Source organism: Canis lupus, chromosome 10 (genome assembly GCF_003254725.2).
Source record: "Canis lupus dingo isolate Sandy chromosome 10, ASM325472v2, whole genome shotgun sequence".
In the NCBI taxonomy this organism is placed as follows: domain Eukaryota; kingdom Metazoa; phylum Chordata; class Mammalia; order Carnivora; family Canidae; genus Canis; species Canis lupus.
Window position 1 is genome coordinate 70099020 of NC_064252.1, and position 19085 is coordinate 70118104.

Consider the following 19085-nt stretch of genomic DNA (forward strand, 5'->3'; position numbering starts at 1 on the left):
GCCGCGCCCACAGCGCCCCCTCCAGCGGGCACGGCCCCGCCGCCCCGACCCGCTGCCGCAGCGCCCCGCCCCGCCCCGCCCCGCAGCGGCCCCGCCCACAGGCCCGGCCCCAGGCCCGCAGCGCCCCACGCAGACACCGCCCCAGGCCCGCAGCGCCCCGCCCCGCGCCCGCACCCGCGCTGCAGGCCCCGCCCCACCCCCGCCCCCAGGCCCGCAGCGCCCCACGCAGGCCCGGCCCCAGGCCCGCAGCGCCCCACGCAGACCCCGCCCCCGCGCCGCAGGCCCCTCCCCGCCCCGCCCCCAGGCCCGCAGCGCCCCACGCAGGCCCCGCCCCCAGGCCCGCAGCGCCCCGCCCCAGGCCCGCAGCGCCCCGCCCCCGCCCCGCCCCAGGCCCGCAGGGCCACGCCCCGCCACGCCCCCAGGCCCGCAGCGCCCCACGCAGGCCCCGCCCACAGGCCCGCCCCCAGGCCCGCAGCGCCCCGCCCCCGCCCCCGCCCCGCCCCGCCCCCAGGCCCGCAGTGGCCCCGCCCACAGGCCCCGGCCCCAGGCCCGCAGCGCCCCATGCAGGCCCCGCCCCCTCAGGCCCCGCCCACAGGCCCCCTCCCCCCACCCCCTCTCCCCCAGGCCCGCAGCGCCCCCGCAGTCCCGCCGCCTGCCCCCCCCCCCCCCCCCCCCGTGGGTCCCGCAAGGGCCGGGAGCTACTAGGAGGATCCTGCTACTGGAACAAAGTCTGACACGTGAGCTTCCTTCACGGATAGATCCTCCCTGGGATTAACAAGGGGAGAAAAAAGTCTCTGTGGTCTGCGAAGGAGATTTGCCTTTAGAAAATTAACTCTCGGGATTGCAATGGCGATTGTTGACCGTGTGAACTCTGCTCCGTCTTCAAGGACAGCAAGTGTCGGGCCCGGGCTCGCCGCCTCCGCGCTCCCCTCCCATCCCAGGAGGCAGGTGCTCAGGGACCAGGGAGCCGGATGGAGACCCGGACCGCCTGACTGCAGCCTTAGACCTGCCGCTAACTAGCTGTGTGGCCTCGACCAAGTCACTTAACCCTCCTGGGCCTTGTCGTCCTAGTCCGTGAAAGCGCGGTGTACCTGGTGCTTCCGGTGTACCTGGAAGGCCCAGCATCACCGGGCCCCAGGCCCCCCCCACAGGCTCCAGCGGCCCCCCCACATCAGCATGCCTTCTGTTTTCTTTCAACGTGGATTGCAGGGCAAGGATGGCTTCCAGGAAAGCTGTGGTCCCTTCCCACACCCGGATCAGGGCCCCGCTGCTCCTCTTAGGTTGTGGGCACCAAGGCCTTTAGATACTCGCATAAAATCACCAGGCCCCACCCAGTGCTGCTGCAGAGCCAGACTCTGAGTGGGCCCAGGAATTTTGTATTTAACAAGTGTCCCTAGTAAGTCCTTTGGGCTGACCTCCGAGACACGCCAGTGTGTGAGTCCCAGGGCTCCAGTCTCAGTCCTGGTGACTGTGTGGACTGAGGAAGAACTGACCCTGGGGTCTCACTTCCCAGCTGGAAAGTAGGGGTAACAGCCCTGGCCCTCTGCTATGGGCTGAACTGTGCTCCCCCGACCCACCTGCTGTCGCCAGTTGCTATGTTGAAGTCCTAACTTCCAGAACCTCAGAATGTGGCTATTTGGATATGGGATCTTCAAAGAGATAATGGAGATAATGAATGACATAATTAAAAGGTTAAAAAAATTAGGTGGTAAGGGTAGGCCCTAATCCAATAGGACAAGTATCTTTATAAGAGGAAACGTAGACACTCTGGCACAGAGGGAAGATCATGTGAAGACACGGGAAGAAGTGAACTGCCAACGACCAAGGAGAGAGGAAAACCAAACCTCTGGACACCCTGATTTCTGGTAAACTTCTCTGGTAAACTTCTGTTGCCCAAGCCACCCACTCTATGCTACTTTGATATGGCAACCGTACAAAACTAATAGTCTCCTGCCACCCAGGGTTGTTGTGCAGACAAAATAGGACACCAGGTGTAAGTACTCACAGTCGTATTACTGATTAGAATGAGACAACCAGCAGCCATAACTCTGGCCACACAGGGTGGGGTGGCGAAGCAGCGCCCGCAGCTGGTGGAGCGCCCCAGACTCCAGGGAAAGGCAGTCCTGGTTATAAAAGTGGCAGAGAACTTGGCCAAATTGTGTCCTACTGCTTTGTAGAAGGTAGAACTTACAAGTGATAAAATTAGATATTGAACAGAGGAGATATCTAAGCAAAATAGTGAAAGGGCAATGAGGGTCCTTCTTACTACTAATAGTAAAATACAAGAGGAACGAGGAATTAAAGGAAGAATCATGAAACACAAAGGAACCAGAGTTTGAAGACTAGGAAAAGTCTCAGCCCATCTACGCTGCAAAGGGTAAAAAAAAAAAAAAAAGCTTGTTTTGAAGGGAGCACGAAGGTTGTGGCTGAATAATGATTTTATAGAGAGGTCACGGGGGTGTAACTCACGGACCTAGTCAGCCACCTTAGCAGAGGCTAGAATAGAAATGGGTTTTTCCAGCAAAGACAGCGCTGGTTTGACCTTAGGGGGCAGAAAAAGCAGGACAGGATGAAGGAAGACTGTCGAATTTCTTGGATCCTGCATGACGAAACCACAAAGCTATTCGGGTCCAGATGTGCCCTGCTCTTCCAGGAAGGGGAAGAACGACCCCAAGGATGATTCAGGGATCATCAGGGCTGCCATTCCAACCACAGGCCTAGGGGTCAAGTTGGCTTCCTCCTGGGCTTCAGAGGGCAGAGCCACCGCAGAGCTGCCTGGGGTGACGCTCCCAACGCGGCGGGCCTGGGAGGTAGGGTACTGAGCCAAAGAGGATTACTACAAAGGCTGACCATATAACGGAATTGGCCTTGCTGGGTCCGGGGCTTGCTTGGAACCCACCGCCCCTTTCTTCTGATTTCCTCCTGTGGAACGGGAAGGTCTGTCCTACGCCTGCTTGCCCTTGTATTTTGGAAGCACCTAACTTGTCCGGTCTCACAGGCTCATGGCTGGAAGAGCATTTCACCTCCAGATGAATCATACTCAGGTCTCCTCCGTATGTGATTTAGAGGATATTAGAGGAGACCTTGAACTTCAGACTTTAGAACTCACGCTAGAACAAGTTAAGACTTTGGGGGCTGTTGAGATGAAGCATATTTTGCATGTGTTAAGGTCATGAACTTTTGGAGTTGGGGGCCAAAGGCCAGGGATTGTGCCCTGCCCCCGAAATTCGTAGGTTGAAGCCCTAACCCCCAACCGCAACGTGACCGTACTTGGAGATAGGGCTTTTAGGTGGTTGTTAGGGTTAAATGAGGTCATAAGGTTGGGGCCCTTAATCTTTTTTGTTTTTTTTTGTTTGTTTGTTTGTTTTTTGGGGGCCCTTAATCTGACAGGATGGGTGTCCTTCTAAGAAGAAGGGGGATAAGGGTTTGCTCACTCACGCACACACTGCCTGTTCTCTCCTTATGCCCACAGCCCCCTGCCATGCGAGGCCGTGGAGAGAAGCCTGCAAGCCGGAAGAGCAACCTCGCCAGAAACCAAAACCCTTCTGGCCTTGACCTTGGACTTCTCCAGAACTTCGAGAAATAAATTTCTGTTGTGTAAGGCACCCAGTACAGGATTTAGATTGTGGCTGCCCATGCAGATACGCAACCTCTGCACCTTGGTTTCTCCGCCTGTACAGCAGGGAGGGACCCTGATGCCTATTTCACAGGATTGTTGTGAGAACAAGGTAACCTGTGAAGCGTAGGAGCAGATACAGCATATAGAAGTGCTGCGTCTTTGTGAGCAGTTGTTATAAAGATGAAGACTGTCCCCATGCTGAAGGTGCCTTTGGCCTGAGCTGGGTACCTAGACAGCCTTGAAAATTGTCACCACCAGTGGCCGATGATTACCACTCCTTACTCTTCTAGTTTAAGTTTATATTCCAGGCAGCCCCAGTGGTGCGGGGGTTTGGTGTCTGCCTTTGGCCCAGGGTGTGATCCTGGAGTCCCGGGATCGAGTCCCATGTCAGGCTCCCTGCATGGAGACTGCTGCTTCTCCCTTTGCCTGTGTCTCTGCCTCTCTCTCTCTCTCTCTCTCTCTCTCTCTCTCTCTCTCTCTCCTCTGTCTCTCATGAATAAATAAAAAAAATCATTTAAAAAAGTTTATATTCCTATTAAAGGTTAATTTCCCCCAGGAAGGGGAATAGGCACTTATTCGTCAAGTGATGGAAACAGAGTGAAGGATATTATACAGAAGTCCTGAAAGGATGAGGATGGGAGCTGCATAGGGGTTGAGGGGTAAGCAAAAAGGCTGAAGACCCTGAAGCCTACTTCTTCAAAGCATGAGTTTAAGGAAAAGGAGTTGAGTAGATGTGTGACAAGTAAGGCCATTTAAAGAGTAATTGTTAAACTTTGAAATATCACAATTTTTAATGAGACTCCAAAACTTTCAAGAGTGCATTTATTTGTCTCTAGAAGATCGCCCTGGGTGGGGCCTGTTCATTTTTCATACTTGGGGGAGCCTGTAACAGAGAAGAAAGTCCCTTATAAATGGCTAAATGCCAAGAACAGACCGTTCCCAAAACAACTATATAAAAAATGTTTCATTAGTCATCAAAGCTTTATAAGTTGAAAGATAGCATTTTTTTAACCTTTTGAAATTTCATTATTTTAATACATCCCACTGTTAGCAAGGATATGGTGAAATCGGCACCCAGAGCTGGACGGGTTATAAAGTGACCCCATGCGTCAAGCCATAGATTGTACCTACCTGTGACTCAGGACTTCCACTTCTAGGAACCTACCCTAAAAGACAGAAAGACATAAACACATCAGGCTGTTTGCCATATTTATGACAACGAAAGCCTGAAAACAACTTAAATGTCCAAAATTAGAAAACCATTCCATTTAATGGACCATTAAAACTTGTAGTAGCCTCTAAATGTGTCAGTGATAGAATAAGAAGAAACAGAAACACGGTGTTGTATACGCTGTGATAGTTTCTTAATTCTGTTGTATAAGAAAAATTTCGGAAGCACTTTAGTATATTTTCATCAGTAATTTCACTAAGATGGTAAGATCATTTTGGGTCTTAATATTCTGAAATCTCAACTTGAAGAAAAAAAACTCATGATGAAAAATAAAGTCACTGCAGTCAATCACTGTGGATAATGAGGTATTATAGTCACATGCCCTGATTCCATCCTTCACTGACCCATCTGGATATTGGGCAAGTTCCTTAACTTCTGTTTTCTAGTTTCCTGATACGTAAAGTGGATATAATTATACAGCACAGGGTGGTCATGAAAATTAAATAATACATATACACCACCAGGAATGGCGCCCAGCACAAAGTAAGTATCAATAACTTCTGATCTTGATCAAGTCTTTCCACTACACATGTGATTAAGTGAACATTAATAGTTCAAATTTAGGTTTAAAAGTCTCATTTAGATTTTTAAAAAAATTGTCACATATCCAGAGTGTGCTAAAACCTAAAAGGCAAACTCCAGTATAACTGGGTTTACCCAAAGAGTTAAAGGATAATTTAACCCTGTAGCCTAGAGTTGTACCATCACCCAACTAAGATCATCACCTTAGTTTGATTTTAAGCATTAGCTAGAAAATTCCAGAAATGTAAGTATTTAAGTATCAGAATATGGAAACTTGCTGAAGATTATTGATGTTGCTATAGTTCATTTTTTTTTTTGAAATGCGTGTTGGCCTCATTTGAATAGTTGAGGGTCTAGGAAGAGGGTGGTCTCAGAAACAGACTAGCTTGCTGCTCAGTCCCCCTAATTAGGTGGGTATGTGACTGTTGTTGGCTGTATAACCGTATGGTTTGACATATCGTTCAATGTGCCTTTCCCTCCCCCGCTGAGCCAAGGCTTGGGGTGGGGGCAAGGAAAGACGTAGCTAGATACCACCCAGAAGCCCTCGCTCAGCTTCAGATTTCAGTTCTCGGCAACAATAGTCTGAAAAAGCAAGGCTCTCATTTGAAAGAAGCTGACTTTGTTGGAAGGGAGAATAAGCGTGTGCGTTCTGGTGGGCCGGCGCTCACCTGGCAGCTCAGGTGGTCACCAAGCGGGGAGGAGGCAAGCGTGCTATGGGGAAGACTTCCTACATCCAAAATGGAGATGACGGTTGAAACAGCAGGAAGTAGTTATTCAGAGGGGACAGAGCTGGTTTGTAGAAGCTGCCACATCCCTGGGAGGAGCCCTGTATCACGTTATCCTGGGCCTCGACCCGAGGATGGGGAGGAGTTACATGAGGGAACAGAACCCAAGAAAGGTAATGAAGGATCTAAGGAAAGCAAGGATTTGTACCCACTTCTTGGGAATTTATGACCGCGTGGCTGAGGGACATCATCAAGTAGGTGCCTGAGGGCAGCGGCATGGCCTGTCTGGAAGCGGGAAAGTCAAGGGGACCAGAAGATGCCTGCGTTCTGCAGGGAGAAGGCCCAGAAAGCCTGGCCTGGAGAAGAGAAGCCACAGTGGGGCCATGGACATCCAAGCAGATGTCAGCTCAACAGGATGGGGCCCAGGAATAGCTGGGGAAGTGCACATGAGCACTCCCGCTCCAGCCCCGTAGTACGGACAACCCTGGCTGCACCTAGAGGAGGACAAGAGATCTCCTAGGGGAGATGGCGTACGAGGCAAAGAGCCCCATAGGGAATCTGAGTATTGAACAGAGATACAGTATTTACCCTTAATGGGGTAAGCCAGTCTTCCCACCACCTGAGCCATGGGTCTTACTGGGTTCTTGAAAACAAGTAGAAGCCAGTGTAGAAAGTTACATTCCTTTCCCTCTAAACTGTGCTCATTATTCGTCAATCCTGCTTTGGTGTGTGAAAGCCCAGAGATCAGAACCCAGCACTGCGACCTTAGCCTCGTCATCGCACATCTCCGGGCGGGGGAGGGGGGGGCGGAGGCTGCACGGATGGTCTTCCAGCAAATGAGCTCCTTTATAACGAGCAGGGCTTTGGCCACCAAGTCCCATACGGCCTGTCTTTTCCCTTGGGGACCTGTTCCAAATTGTATGATGCAGGAAAACCCTATTCCTATGTTCTCCTCACCTCAGAGCACCCCAACGAGGCAGGTGCCCCAGGCCCATCTTCCTTACTGGTGTTGCAGAAGGATACATTCTTGGGGACAAACGTCTTCCAAAAAGGGAGTGACCCAAAGAGGACCGGAAGAATTCCCCAAAATAATCAAGTCGTACTTATAGCCCCTACCCTCCCACCAGAAGATCTACCGTTAACACTACGTCGCTAGAGTCCATCTTATTGCTAATCCATTCCGGATAACCCAGAGATTAGAACAGGCCGATAAGGTAGAGGGTGGGAGGACACACTGACCCCCCTCAGGAGCTAGCTTCTGTGGTTCTAGTACTCGATGGCTTTCTGCGAACCCAATGAGACATCTATAAGGGACGTCGGTAGCACGTCAGAGAAGTCCTGCCTCGACCTTTGAGGGGGGATTTTCCTCTGTATCCATGTGGAACCAACAAGATAGGCCTTCTATAAAACTCCTATAAATATTCCCTCCAGAAGTCCACTAGAATAGATTAGGGCTTACTTCATTAACTTAACCACCCGGCCCATCATATGTCAGGGAAAGAGAGATTATTGGCTTTGTCGAGTTGTGCTCGGCTCACAGACAGAGTTAGGAGCACATGGTAGGTAGAGATCTTATTAAACGCACCCAACTTCACACACGTTCACCAAACCCACTTTTGTGATTAGTTTTTCTGTGGGGACGGAAGACCGAGAGTCACAACAAAGGAAATCTCCCTCTCATTTTCATGGAGAAATTCATCTCTCCTCTAACATTTTCTCCTCATCCCGCTCAGACTGAGCCTCAAGAGTCTTCCTTGAATGCCGCTCGCATCTCTTCCTGAGCAGCTGCAGCCCGAGGCACCCTCCGATAGAGGTGCTGTCACTCCCAGGTTGGATGGATCCTGTCCCGTCTGCTCTAGATCTCACCTTTCCGAAGTTCCAGGGAGAACAGCCGACATCCGTATCATCGCAGCACCAATCCCTGAACCCCCAGACTTTAGAAGACACAGCAACACCCTGAGCCAATGCAACCGTTAGAGTGGCCTGCACCGGGTCCTGGCTTGGAGAGTTTAATGCCAAAACCAGTACTGCAGTGCGGGGGGGGGGGGGGGGGGCTGATGAACCACACAGCACCCACTCCATCGAAAGAAAGTTCAAGTTTTGAAAATTCTGCTGGGTGAACTCATCAGAACACGCCCAGTAGGGTACCAGCGACCTATGGTTCCCAGGGAGAAGCCTGAACCACCCCGCTCACAAGGAGGTTTCCTACCACACACCAGCGCCCGGGGGAAATGGGAGATGGGAGGCAGGGCACAGGTGCTCAGCACCTTCCCAGGGGGCTGATGAACATCCCAGCTGGCTAGACCACCGCGTTTCAGAGCTTAAAGTGCTAGTAGAGGCAATGCCCCCGGGGAGTAGCATCACACACAGATAACCGCAACCTGGTAGTGGAAATCACCTTCCGCAGAGGCTTCCATCCCACACCAGCCCTTCCAAGGTGCGCGCCCACGACAGGCCAGCACATCTGGGCCCTAACAGGTGCTCACATTCATCCACATACTCCCTTCCAGAGCCCTCTGACCCCAGCAGAGCTGGCGTCTCACCTCAACATGAGGACGGGCTTTGTCCAGGGAAACGGCCTCTGTGGGAACTCAAGCGACTCTGAATGTAAGTCAGAGCCTCGCAGGATATGAAATGCCCAAGCCACCAACACAGGTGTCAAAATAAGCAATGGCGGGTCAGTGAACGTCCTGTCACCCCAATCGATTCCAAGACAGCAAAATCCTATACCTTGAAAGCCCAAATCTTTTTTTTTTAATTTATTCATGAGAGACACACAGAGAGAGGCAGAGACACAGGCAGAGGGAGAAGCAGGCTCCATGCAGGGAGCCCGATGCGGGACTCGATCCCAGGACCCCGGGGTCACGGCCTGAGCTGAAGGCAGATGCTCAACCGCTGAGCCTCCCAGGTGTCCCGAAAGTCCAATTCTTAATGAGCCTCACCAGGACCTTGACACTGACCCCTATTCCTGCCATGGCAGGTGCAGCGGCTTCACGCAGCTTGTGGCCCTCTCCATTTGCAGACACGCTTGCTGATTCAGTCCCCAAGTGAAGCTGCTCTGGCCCAAGAAGTTAATCTCCATGCCTGCCATCAGCAGATTCTTATGTACTTCATTTGGGATTTTTGCCTCTCAGGAATGTTGTTGATCTTGCACAGCCTGCTCTGACCCCATCCTCAAATCCCCAAAAATGCCCGTCTCTGCCAGCACCAGGATTCCACTCCTCAGGATCCTCTCCAAGGGCAGGAGGAAGGTTGCCGTGCCTGCAAACGGAAGCTGGAGGTGGCCTGCCTCCCAGACTCTAAGCCCCTCCGTACCTAAGCAGTTCAGTCCAATGAGTCCCATCAGCTATCTCCAGGTTCCCAGTTAGGGTGTGTGGCCAGGACCCCGAAGCCCTGTAGAGTCGCCTCTTCAGGTAAGCTGCATACCCTTATGAATTGTTTGGCAAACAAAGGCCAGGCTGAGCTTTGTTTCTCTGGACCCCCTTACTCCATCCTGGTTCTTGATAGTAAAATGCGGGCCTTTTAAAATTCTTAACTATGATTTTGGATACCTGCTCAAGCCACCTGCTTAGCTCACAGTGAGGCAGGGGGACCCATGGTGGCCCTAAGTGCTGGAGGCTAAGCAGAGTGAGGATGGCCTCCACACACGGAGATGGCTGAGTCCAGGGTGTCAGAGACCAAGCAGGTACGGGACGTGCCCGCATGGGGGGCGGCCCAGTGCAAAGAGGTGAAGTCCAATCAGCAGGAGAGGGGCCTTGAAGGGCAGCTGGCATGGAGGGTCAGACCCAAGCCGGGTAAGAAGGGTAAGGGGCACGGGGAGAAGACACCCATGCCAAAGCCAGCAGGCCTGCGTGCGTTAGGTGACCTCACGTGGTGAGCCAGAGTCCAAGCAGGTGAGGAGGCGTCCCTGTGTGGGGGAGGGGTGGCCTGAGTTGAACGTCAGCACCAGGGAGAGGGTCCTTACGGAGGGGCAGCTTGTCACAGGTGCTGTCACGGGCTGAATTATGTCCCCTCACAATTCACATGCTGAAGCCCAACCCCCCACACCTCAGAATGCAACTGTATTTGGAGACAGAGCCTTAAAAGGGGTGACTGAGTTAAAATGAAGGGTGAGGGAGGTGGGGCAGGTGGGTGGGATGGGTGATGGTCACTAACAAGGCCACTTGTGATGAGCACGGGGTGTTGAACGTAAATGATGAATCACTGAATCTACCCCTAAGACCAACATCGCACTGAATGTTAACTAAAATTTAAATTAAAAAAATAAAATGGGGCAGCCCAGGTGGCTCAGCGGTTTAGCGCCATCTTCAGCCCAGGGCGTGATCCTGGAGACCTGGGATCGAGTCCCACATCGGGCTCCCTGCATGGGGCCTGCTTCTCCCTCTGCCTGGGTCTCTGCCTCTCTCTCTCCATCTCCTCTCTGTGTATTCTCATGAATAAATAAAATCTTAAATAAAATAAAATAAAATGTAACGAAGGGTGGGCACCAATCCATGATGATTAGTGTCCTTATAAGAGAAAATTGAGGCACACATATGCAGAGGAAAGACTATTTGCAAGCCAAGGAGAGAAGCCTCCGAAGAAACCAAATTTACCACCATCTTGATCTTGGACCTCCAACCCCTAGAACTGCGAGAAATAAATTTCTGTTGCTTAAACCAAAATCCGTGTATTTTGTTATGGGAGCCCTCACAAACTCATCGGGGTGCTAAAGCCCAAAAGGGGTGAAGAGACGAGCCACCGCGCGGGAGACAGCAGAGAGAGGAGAGGTGAGTCACACGTGGGGTGTCGCTGATGAAAGAGCCGTTTCAGGGCCAGGAATGGGAAAGTGCATGACGCTCAAGCTCAGAGCATCTTCTGCCCGAAAGGAAGTGGTCGAAGAAGGAGAGTGACAGGTCAAGCAGAAAGGTGGCCCATCTGAGGGGCTTTCACTGGCCACAATGAGGACAACTTGAGTAACAAAATAAGTCATGAAACGCTGTGATATCATGATGATAAAAACTGTGACACATCCGTCCCATGGACTAACACTCAGCGGAGAGAAGGGGGCCTGGACTTTCAATACAACCCCTGGGATGATTTAAGGGCACTGCCCTACGTAAAAGTCCAGACCCTAAAGGGTACACGGGACTTCTCTGGATTACCTTTGTAACTTCCTGTGAATCTATAATTATTTCAAAATCGAAAGTTTCACAAATACAGAATGTTGGATGCAGAACGGGACGTAGAGATAGCTTCACCACGGGAAGCCAACGACTAAAGCGAATGTCCTTAGTAATAGAACAAATCAGAATGCACCCCACCCAGTAGGGGGTGATCTTCCCCCCCACCAAAGACTCATGTCTGAATCTAATCAGGAGGAAATGGACCCAAATCAAACACCTGACAAAACTGGGCTATGATCCTCCAACACGTCAAGGTCATAAAAGCCATGGAAGGACCAGCGGAGTGTTCCGGACGGATGGAGGCTAGAGGTGTGACAGCTAAATGAACTCATGCTTCCAGCTGGACCTTCTGCTAGAAAGGACAAAAAATTTAAGTGTGTTTCTCCCCTTTTCAAAGAAAGTTCCAGTTAGGACTTTTCTGCATCTTACTAGAAAGTGTTAGTCTCCACTTTCAATCTACTTACTAGCAATGGCCTATTTCCAGGATCAATAACCCTTGGAAGACGAGGCCGCCCTATAGATCTTTGCTGCTGGCGTCGCCAAACCTACGCCGGCTCCACTTCCATCGGTTCACGCCCAGCCCAGTTCACGCCCGTGCAGCCAGGCGGCTCGGCACAAGGATGACGTGCGGAGATCTCCCCGCCGAGGATCGGTGAGGACTACCCGCAAGGAGGGGTCTTGCCGTAACACCTGGAACCCATGAAGATGTCACTAACAGAGAGCCAGGTTCGAGGTTGAGCTTAGGTCATAGCTTCACCCTGGCTTTTGCTCTCGGCCATTCTCTGTGAGCTCCTGTGGTAGCAATAGGAATTCTGCTCCCCAAGCGTTGACTGGAAGGGAAGGCTTGGTTGTAGGGAGGTCAGGTGGCCGGAGCATGAACACCTGAAACAGCGCGTGTGCAAAAGTACAATCCTCAGGACACAGTAATCAAGTCAGAAGTGGCAGCCAAGGCCAGCCGGTCCGCAGGGAGCCTGCAGGACCCCACACCCGAGGAGAGCGCTATGGGGCCAAGGGAACAAACCAGAGCACTTGCTACAGGCAGAGCTAGGATGTTGATTGCGCAGGTGTACGTGCACGTGAGCACCGACGGGCCAGCCACTGCCCCAGACACCTCTGTGACACGATGCCACTGAGTCACGCAACGGCCTGATGTACAAGGTAGGTATGATCACCGTTCCCATTCCACAGACGGGAAAACTGGGGACTAGAGAGCTTCGGTAGCTCACTGGCTGTCGCATAGCTAGCAAGGGGGGACGCCGGCATTTGAACCCCACGCTCAGCTGCTATCTGAATGGCCCTCACCGGCGGGCATCACGCATGAGTCCCCGACTCACGCGGCCCCTCACGTCGCACCAGGCGCCTTCCTTGCTACGGCGGGCCTGGCTCCGGTTCCACGCGGTCGTGCTGCGGGGTGACGGGGGGCTCGTCAGAGTAGCACAGAACCTCACGGGGCGAGGAGTCCCCTCGAGGACTCGGGGAAGCAGCTGCTCCCCTGTCTCGCAGCTTCACCGGTTTGGCAAAGTAATAAGAGCTACTCTGATAAATTCTTGTTTTTACCTAGAAAATGCTGCCTTCCTATAGGAAACAAACTGAGGGGCGCTGAAGGGGAGGCGAGGGGCGATGGGGTGCCTGGGGGACGGGCATGAAGGAGGGCACGTGACGTCGTGGGCACCGGGTGTCACCTGCAACTGGGGAATCACGGACCTGTGCCTCCGAAACTAATAATACACTATATGTTAATTAACTGAATTTAAATGAAATAAAATTTTAAAAAGAGAAAATGCTACTTTCCAACAAAGCCGACTCAAAAAAAACAAAAAACAAAAGAAACCGTGCGTGCACGCGTATTTGGTATCTGCAGGCGCCTGCACGTACGGCTAGCTGCTTCTTTTCCTGGAGACCTCAGAGTCAAACTTTTGAGAAATAATTAGGGTCATAAGAAAGCAAACTCAGGTCTGTCCTGAGTCATTCCGGGGGGGGGGGGGGGGGTGCCTTCTCCTTGAGTTGCTGAGACTTAATAGATTTTTTCCAAACGACCAGCCTTCACTTTCCCACCGAGGCACTTCCACAAAACGGTCTTATTTCCGGCCCTTTTTAGCACGGGAAATTGCACACACCTCAGGGAAAGTACTTTGAGGTCTTGACACCTATGCGGCTACTTAGGAAGAAACACTTCACCGGACTCCCTGTTGGGGAGAGAACTGCGGTCGCAGACGCCAGGCTCGGGGACAAGTGCGCGACTCACCGCTGCCGCCGTCCGCCCAGGGCCTCTCCTCCTCGCTCTTCAAGCCCACAGGGCGGCCGGCGTGCTGCCCGGGGTTCCTCCGCACATCTCCAGCCAGCGCTACCGGTGGTTCGGGAGGGCGGTTGCTATAGTTCTGGTGACCTGGACCCTGTCTCTAGAAACCATATTTAGCGGTCAAACAGTGCAATACGACAATCAGACTTCGAAGACTTAATATATTCCCCAAATTTTAATCAATGTGGCTTAAGCGACAAAGGCAATCTTAATTGTGGAGAGAAAATCATTGCTCAATGGGCTGTATCCATTCGTCTATGACCTTAACGTGTTGTGCACTTGGCAGCTGCATTAAAACTATTATCCCCTGGAGCATATCCCGTGTCTTATAATGAATGTAGCACAAACAGAGCACGTCTGCTATGCGTGCAAGGAAAGGCCAAGGCAGCCGCCCGTGTGTGTGCAAACCCCGTGGTCGCGCCACGAGCCAAGCATCCAATTAGCTAACAGGACAATCCGTTCCTGACTGCAGAATGCTTCCCCTCAGCAGTCACCCAAGTAGGACGAGGGCACAAGGGGAAAAAAATTAAGTACCATCAGATGCCTGGCAATTCCTGCCCTAAGTCTCTAAAACGATTGGGTTCCTCTACTCTCCAGGGCCTGTCCTCTTCTGTTCCTAAACACAGTCACTCTGCTACTTAGGAAAGACTTTCACTGATCTAACCACTTTTCTTCTTTCATCCTTTTGCTCCTTCCTTCCGACCTCAGATTTCCAAGTTTGATGGACTTTGCCATCATGCTCTGCCTGGACTTCAGACACTCACACACACGCAACCCCCTGTAAGTGGCTTCTAGCCCACATCTCACATGTTGGGCCTTTCTATAGCTTCCTGCACTGCTTCCCACCCTCAGATTCCCAAAAGTCTCCCCCACCCGCCTTTAGGTCCCATCTTGCTTCTCTACCTTTCCTTCTCTCGTGGTTCTTTCTCCCCTCAGGCCAATGGTGCCACTTAGGGCGTATTTCTAAGGCCTTTCTCTCTTCCTATCTTACCTCCTCTGGTGACCAACCCACTTGCAAGTCTTCACGGCCTGCCTGACCATGCAGCAAGCCCATATAACCAGCCCACAGCTTCTACTGCCCAAGGGACACTTCTCAGCTGTGCACCCAGATAACGGTGGTGACAACTATGTGCTCACAGTTTGCCAATTCATTTGGAAACAATATATTTTCTATTAAGTTCAGTGATTTCATCCAATGGTTTGCATCGAATCATTGCAAACCCCATGAGACGGGCATCACAACCATTGCTGAGCATTCCAGCGTGGTCTATCCGGGGCAGGGGGTGCTCTCCAAGGAAAATGCCTCTTCCTTCCTGAGTCCTGTCCAGTGGAAAACCACACTGCAGGGTGGGCTTGCAGAAGCCTCCTCTCACTCCCTAGCTATCAAGAAGCTAGGTGCCCTGGACGGTGACAAGAAGTAGAGAGATGAGCAGCCCGGGTGGCTCAGTGGTTTAGCGCCTGCCTTCGGCCCGGGGCATGATCCTGGAGACCCGGGATCGAGTCCCGCATTGGGCTCCCTGTGTGGAGCCTGCTTCTCCCTCTGCCTGTGTCTCTGCCTCTCTCTCTTTCTCTGTGTCTCTCATGAATAAATAAATAAAATCTTAAAAAAGAAAAAAGAAGTAGAGAGATAGATAATCAGGAACTCTGTGCCAAAGCTCACACAGATCTGGGTTCAAAGCCCAGTCCTGAAATTTCTTAGCTGTGTGGCCTTTACCTGTATCTTGGTTTCCTCTTCCCTAAGACACGGATCATAAACAACCCACAGGATTGTAAGAAACAGCTAGAACACAGAAATTGCCTGGCGGTTACCTCAGAGACTTTGGCTCCTTCCAAGACATCACTGAGAACTTGTATGTATTCGGTTGCACCTTTAAGGATGTCAACTTTGCTAGGCTTCCTGCTTTGGGGGAGAAAGGGCACAAGTGCCTTCAGTTTGGCAAAACCACGGTTGAGATTTTTTATCTGGAAAACAAAAAAGCACAGTGACAGGCAGAGAAGCTAACTGATACAATATCTCCCCCCAAACCCCAGAAGAGGGTTGTGAGGGCTTGTCTGGGGGGTGAACCTAAGCCGGCCTGGGCCGGGGCCACTGCTGCACCAGCAGCACAGTTCCTGGTGACCGGGAAGGGGTGGCATGAGCTCAGCTGTGTGGGTGCATGGGCTGGAAGCGGGGAGGGGGGGTCTGTGTGCTTGCTGAACCCCCTCCTCTTCCTTTCACCGTAAGCCAATATATTCCATTGAGTGAGAGCCCCCTTCCACTCCAGATCAAAGTGAACAATGGACACAGTCCTCCCATTACAGCAGGACAAAAGACCAATAAATATATGAAAATTTGGAACTTGGACAAAAGAACTACAAAATAGAAATTAGATATCAGTTTTCATGCGCCAAGCTGGTAATATTGCTTAATTATACCTAGCACTGGAGCCGGACAAAGGAAAGAGTTCTATTTGCAGTAAGAAGGGATGAAAATTAGTAAACTTCTCTAGAAAGCAGTTGGGCAACTGGTATCGAACGTTGTGAGGTTGCGCACATCCTCTGTCCCCGTAATTCCATCTCTAGCGTTCTATTTGAGATCAATTATCAGACATGCACATAAAGACCAGTAAAAAGCTGCAAAAAGCACAAAGACTGGATATTTTTGGTCCATTTATACAACAAGACTATGCAGTAAAAAGCCGTTCTTAGAAAGAATGAGGAAATCCCAAATCAAAACCACAATGAGATCCCACCTCACAGCAGTGAGAACGGTGAAAATGAACAAGTCAGGAAACGACAGATGTTGGGGAGGATATGGAGAAAGGGGAACCTCTTACCCTGTGGGCGGGAACGCGAGCTGGTGCAGCCACTCTGGACAACAGTGTGGAGGGGCCTCGAAGAGTTGAAAATAGAGCTGCCCTACAACCCAGCAATGGTACTGCTGGGGATTTGCCCAAAAGATACAGATGCAGTGACCCAAAGGGGCACCTGCACCCCAATGTTCATGGCAGCAACGTCCACAAGAGCCAGACTATGGAAAGGGCCCACATGGCCATCAACAGACCAATGGATAAAGAAGAGGTGACATACATGTAATGGAACATTACTCGGTCATCAAAAAGAATGAAATCTTGCCATTTGCAACGGCACAGATGGAACTAGAGGGGATCATGTTAACTTAAACAGGTCAGGGAAAGGCAATTATCATATGATGTTGCTAATATGTGGAATTTAAGAAACAAAACAGAGGAGGGAGGAATAAAATGACAGCATCAGAGAAGGAGACGAACCATACGAGACTCTTAATCACAGGAAACAAACTGAGGGTCGCTGGGGGTGGGGGGCAGGGGGATGGGGTCACCGGGGGACGGGCATTAAGGAGGGCAGGTGGTGTGACGAGCCCTGTAATGAGCGATTATGTAAGACTGATGAATCGCTCATCTCTACCTCTGAAACTAATGGTATACTATATGTCCACCTTTTAAAAAATGAGAAAATGCTTTCGATACTGTTAAGTAAAAAACCTAGAAGACTATGTACCCCCTCACAATTTCATTATATAAATATAACACACACACACAGAACTAGGAAAAGAGGCTGCGAGGTTCTACGCAGGACTTCAGGGTCGTTAGGTCTGTGCTCTGTTCCCTCTGTTCCCTGTCGCTTCTCCGTTTTTCGGGTGTTTTAGTTCTATCCTTGTCAAGAAGAATGAAGGTCATTAGCTCGGCCCCTCCCGCCTCCCACCCAGGGACCCTGCGCCCAGGCCGGTGGGGGTGGACCTGGGGGCCCGGCTGCCCTGGGAAGCACTGAAACCCCCAGTACATGCCCCGGGGGCTCCGGCCTCAGGACCTTGGGGCCTTGTCGCCGCCCCTGGGACGCGGGACACGGGCCGGAGCGGGAGCCGCGCGCAGGGGCGCTGTGTTTCCTTCCTCCAGACAAGAGAAAAGAGCTTCGTCTAGGCCGCCTCGCCCCACCCCTGCGTCCAGGCACAGGTGCCGAGGGGAGGGAAGGCACCAGAGCCCCGTGCGCCCCAGCGCTTCAGCCTGCGGAGCGGCCGGGAGGGAGGTCGAGGCACAACTTGGAGGGGAGACGTCGTGGGCGTGGTCGCAGGTGGCGCGGGGGGGGGGGCAGGTGGCGCGGGGGGGGGCAGGTGGCGCGAGAGGCACAGGTGGCGCGGGTGGGGCAGGTGGCGCGGGGGTCGCAGGTGGCTCAGGTGGCACAGGTGGCGCGGGGGGTGCAGGTGATGCGGGGGGCGCAGGTGGCGCGGGGGGCGCAGGTGGCGCGGGTGGCATAGGTGGGGTGGGTGGCGCGGGGGGCGCAGGTGGCTCAGGTGGCGCGGGGGGTGCAGGGGATGCGGGGGGCGCAGGTGGCGCGGGGGGCGCAGGTGGCGCGGGTGGCATAGGTGGGGTGGGTGGCGCGGGGGGCGCAGGTGGCTCAGGTGGCACAGGTGGCGCGGGTGGCCGCCGCGGAGCCCGTCCCAGGGCCCGGGCGCGAGGCAGGGGGGCGGGCGCTGCGTGTCCCCGCGGGCCTCCGAGGTCGCGGCCGGGGGCGGGGGCGGGGGCGGGGGCGGCGGGGGCAGGACGCTCACCCGCTCGCGCTCCTTGGCGTTGGCCACGCGCCGCCGCTCGAGCACCAGCTGCAGGTCCTCGGTGGACGAGTAGCCGCCCGACGGCAGCCGCTTGAGCCGGCAGATGGCAGCCAGCTGGGGCAGCGGCCCGAACTGCTCCCGCAGCACGTCCTCCAGCACCTCGGCCGGCGCGACGCCCAGGACGGGCTCCGGCTCCATGGCGGGGGCGGGGGGGGCGGGGCCTGGCGGCGGCACCTGCTCCACGTGGGGAGGGAGGGGCCTGGAGGCACCTGCGCCACGTGAGGTGGGGGAGGGGCGGGTGTGGGGCCTGACGAGGGCACCTGCTCCGCACAGGGCGGGGCAGGGGGGAGGGGCCTGGCGTGGGCACCTGGGCCACGTGGGGCGGGGCCTGGCGTGGGCACCTGGGCACGCGGGGGGCGGGGCCTGGACCACCTGCGCCTCCCCTTGCCCCCCCAGGGCGGGAGGCTGGGCCGCCCTCCAGAAGCCAGGCCCTGGGGGCCGTGGGGGGGGCAGCAGCCCCGCAGGTGACGTTGGTGAAGGGGCTTGCGGACGTCACCTGCTCTCACATTGGGCCGCACCCTGGATTCACCCGCCCACCTGGTAGAACCAATCCCCCCAATTCCGTCGGTCAATGCAGGTTGCGGGCTGCGCCCCTGGCTACAGGGAGACACCTGTAGGCAAATACAGCACGTGCGCATGTACACGGACCAGATTCGATGGCTACACAGAGAACTTTTAAAGTTCATTTTGAAACAAAGTTGCAAGAACAGTAGCAAAGAGGTCCCGTAGCCCCTTCACCTACACCCCCTGCCTGTTAACTTCCCCTTTACCCCGTTGACCTTTTTCTCTATGAATATTCACATTTTCATGATTCTTTCTCTAAAAGAAAGAATGTCCTAAGTCCTGTCCTGTCTTCATGGCCTTGACGGTTTCAAGGCCTTGACGTGTTTCATTCTA

General features: G+C 53.3%; 1 protein-coding gene across 1 annotated transcript; it reads right to left on the bottom strand.

Moving 5' to 3' along the window:
* Positions 1-4435: 4435 nt before the first annotated feature.
* FIGLA (folliculogenesis specific bHLH transcription factor) lies at positions 4436-18326 on the bottom strand. The gene is made up of 5 exons (XM_025472407.3): positions 18129-18326; positions 15371-15523; positions 13508-13661; positions 4751-4785; positions 4436-4502 (listed from the first exon to the last, which is right to left on the bottom strand). Exons 1-4 carry the CDS (start codon positions 18324-18326, stop codon positions 4781-4783), a joined length of 510 nt encoding a protein of 169 aa, XP_025328192.3. The 3' UTR covers positions 4436-4502; positions 4751-4780.
* Between the last annotated feature and the right edge of the window lie 759 nt (positions 18327-19085).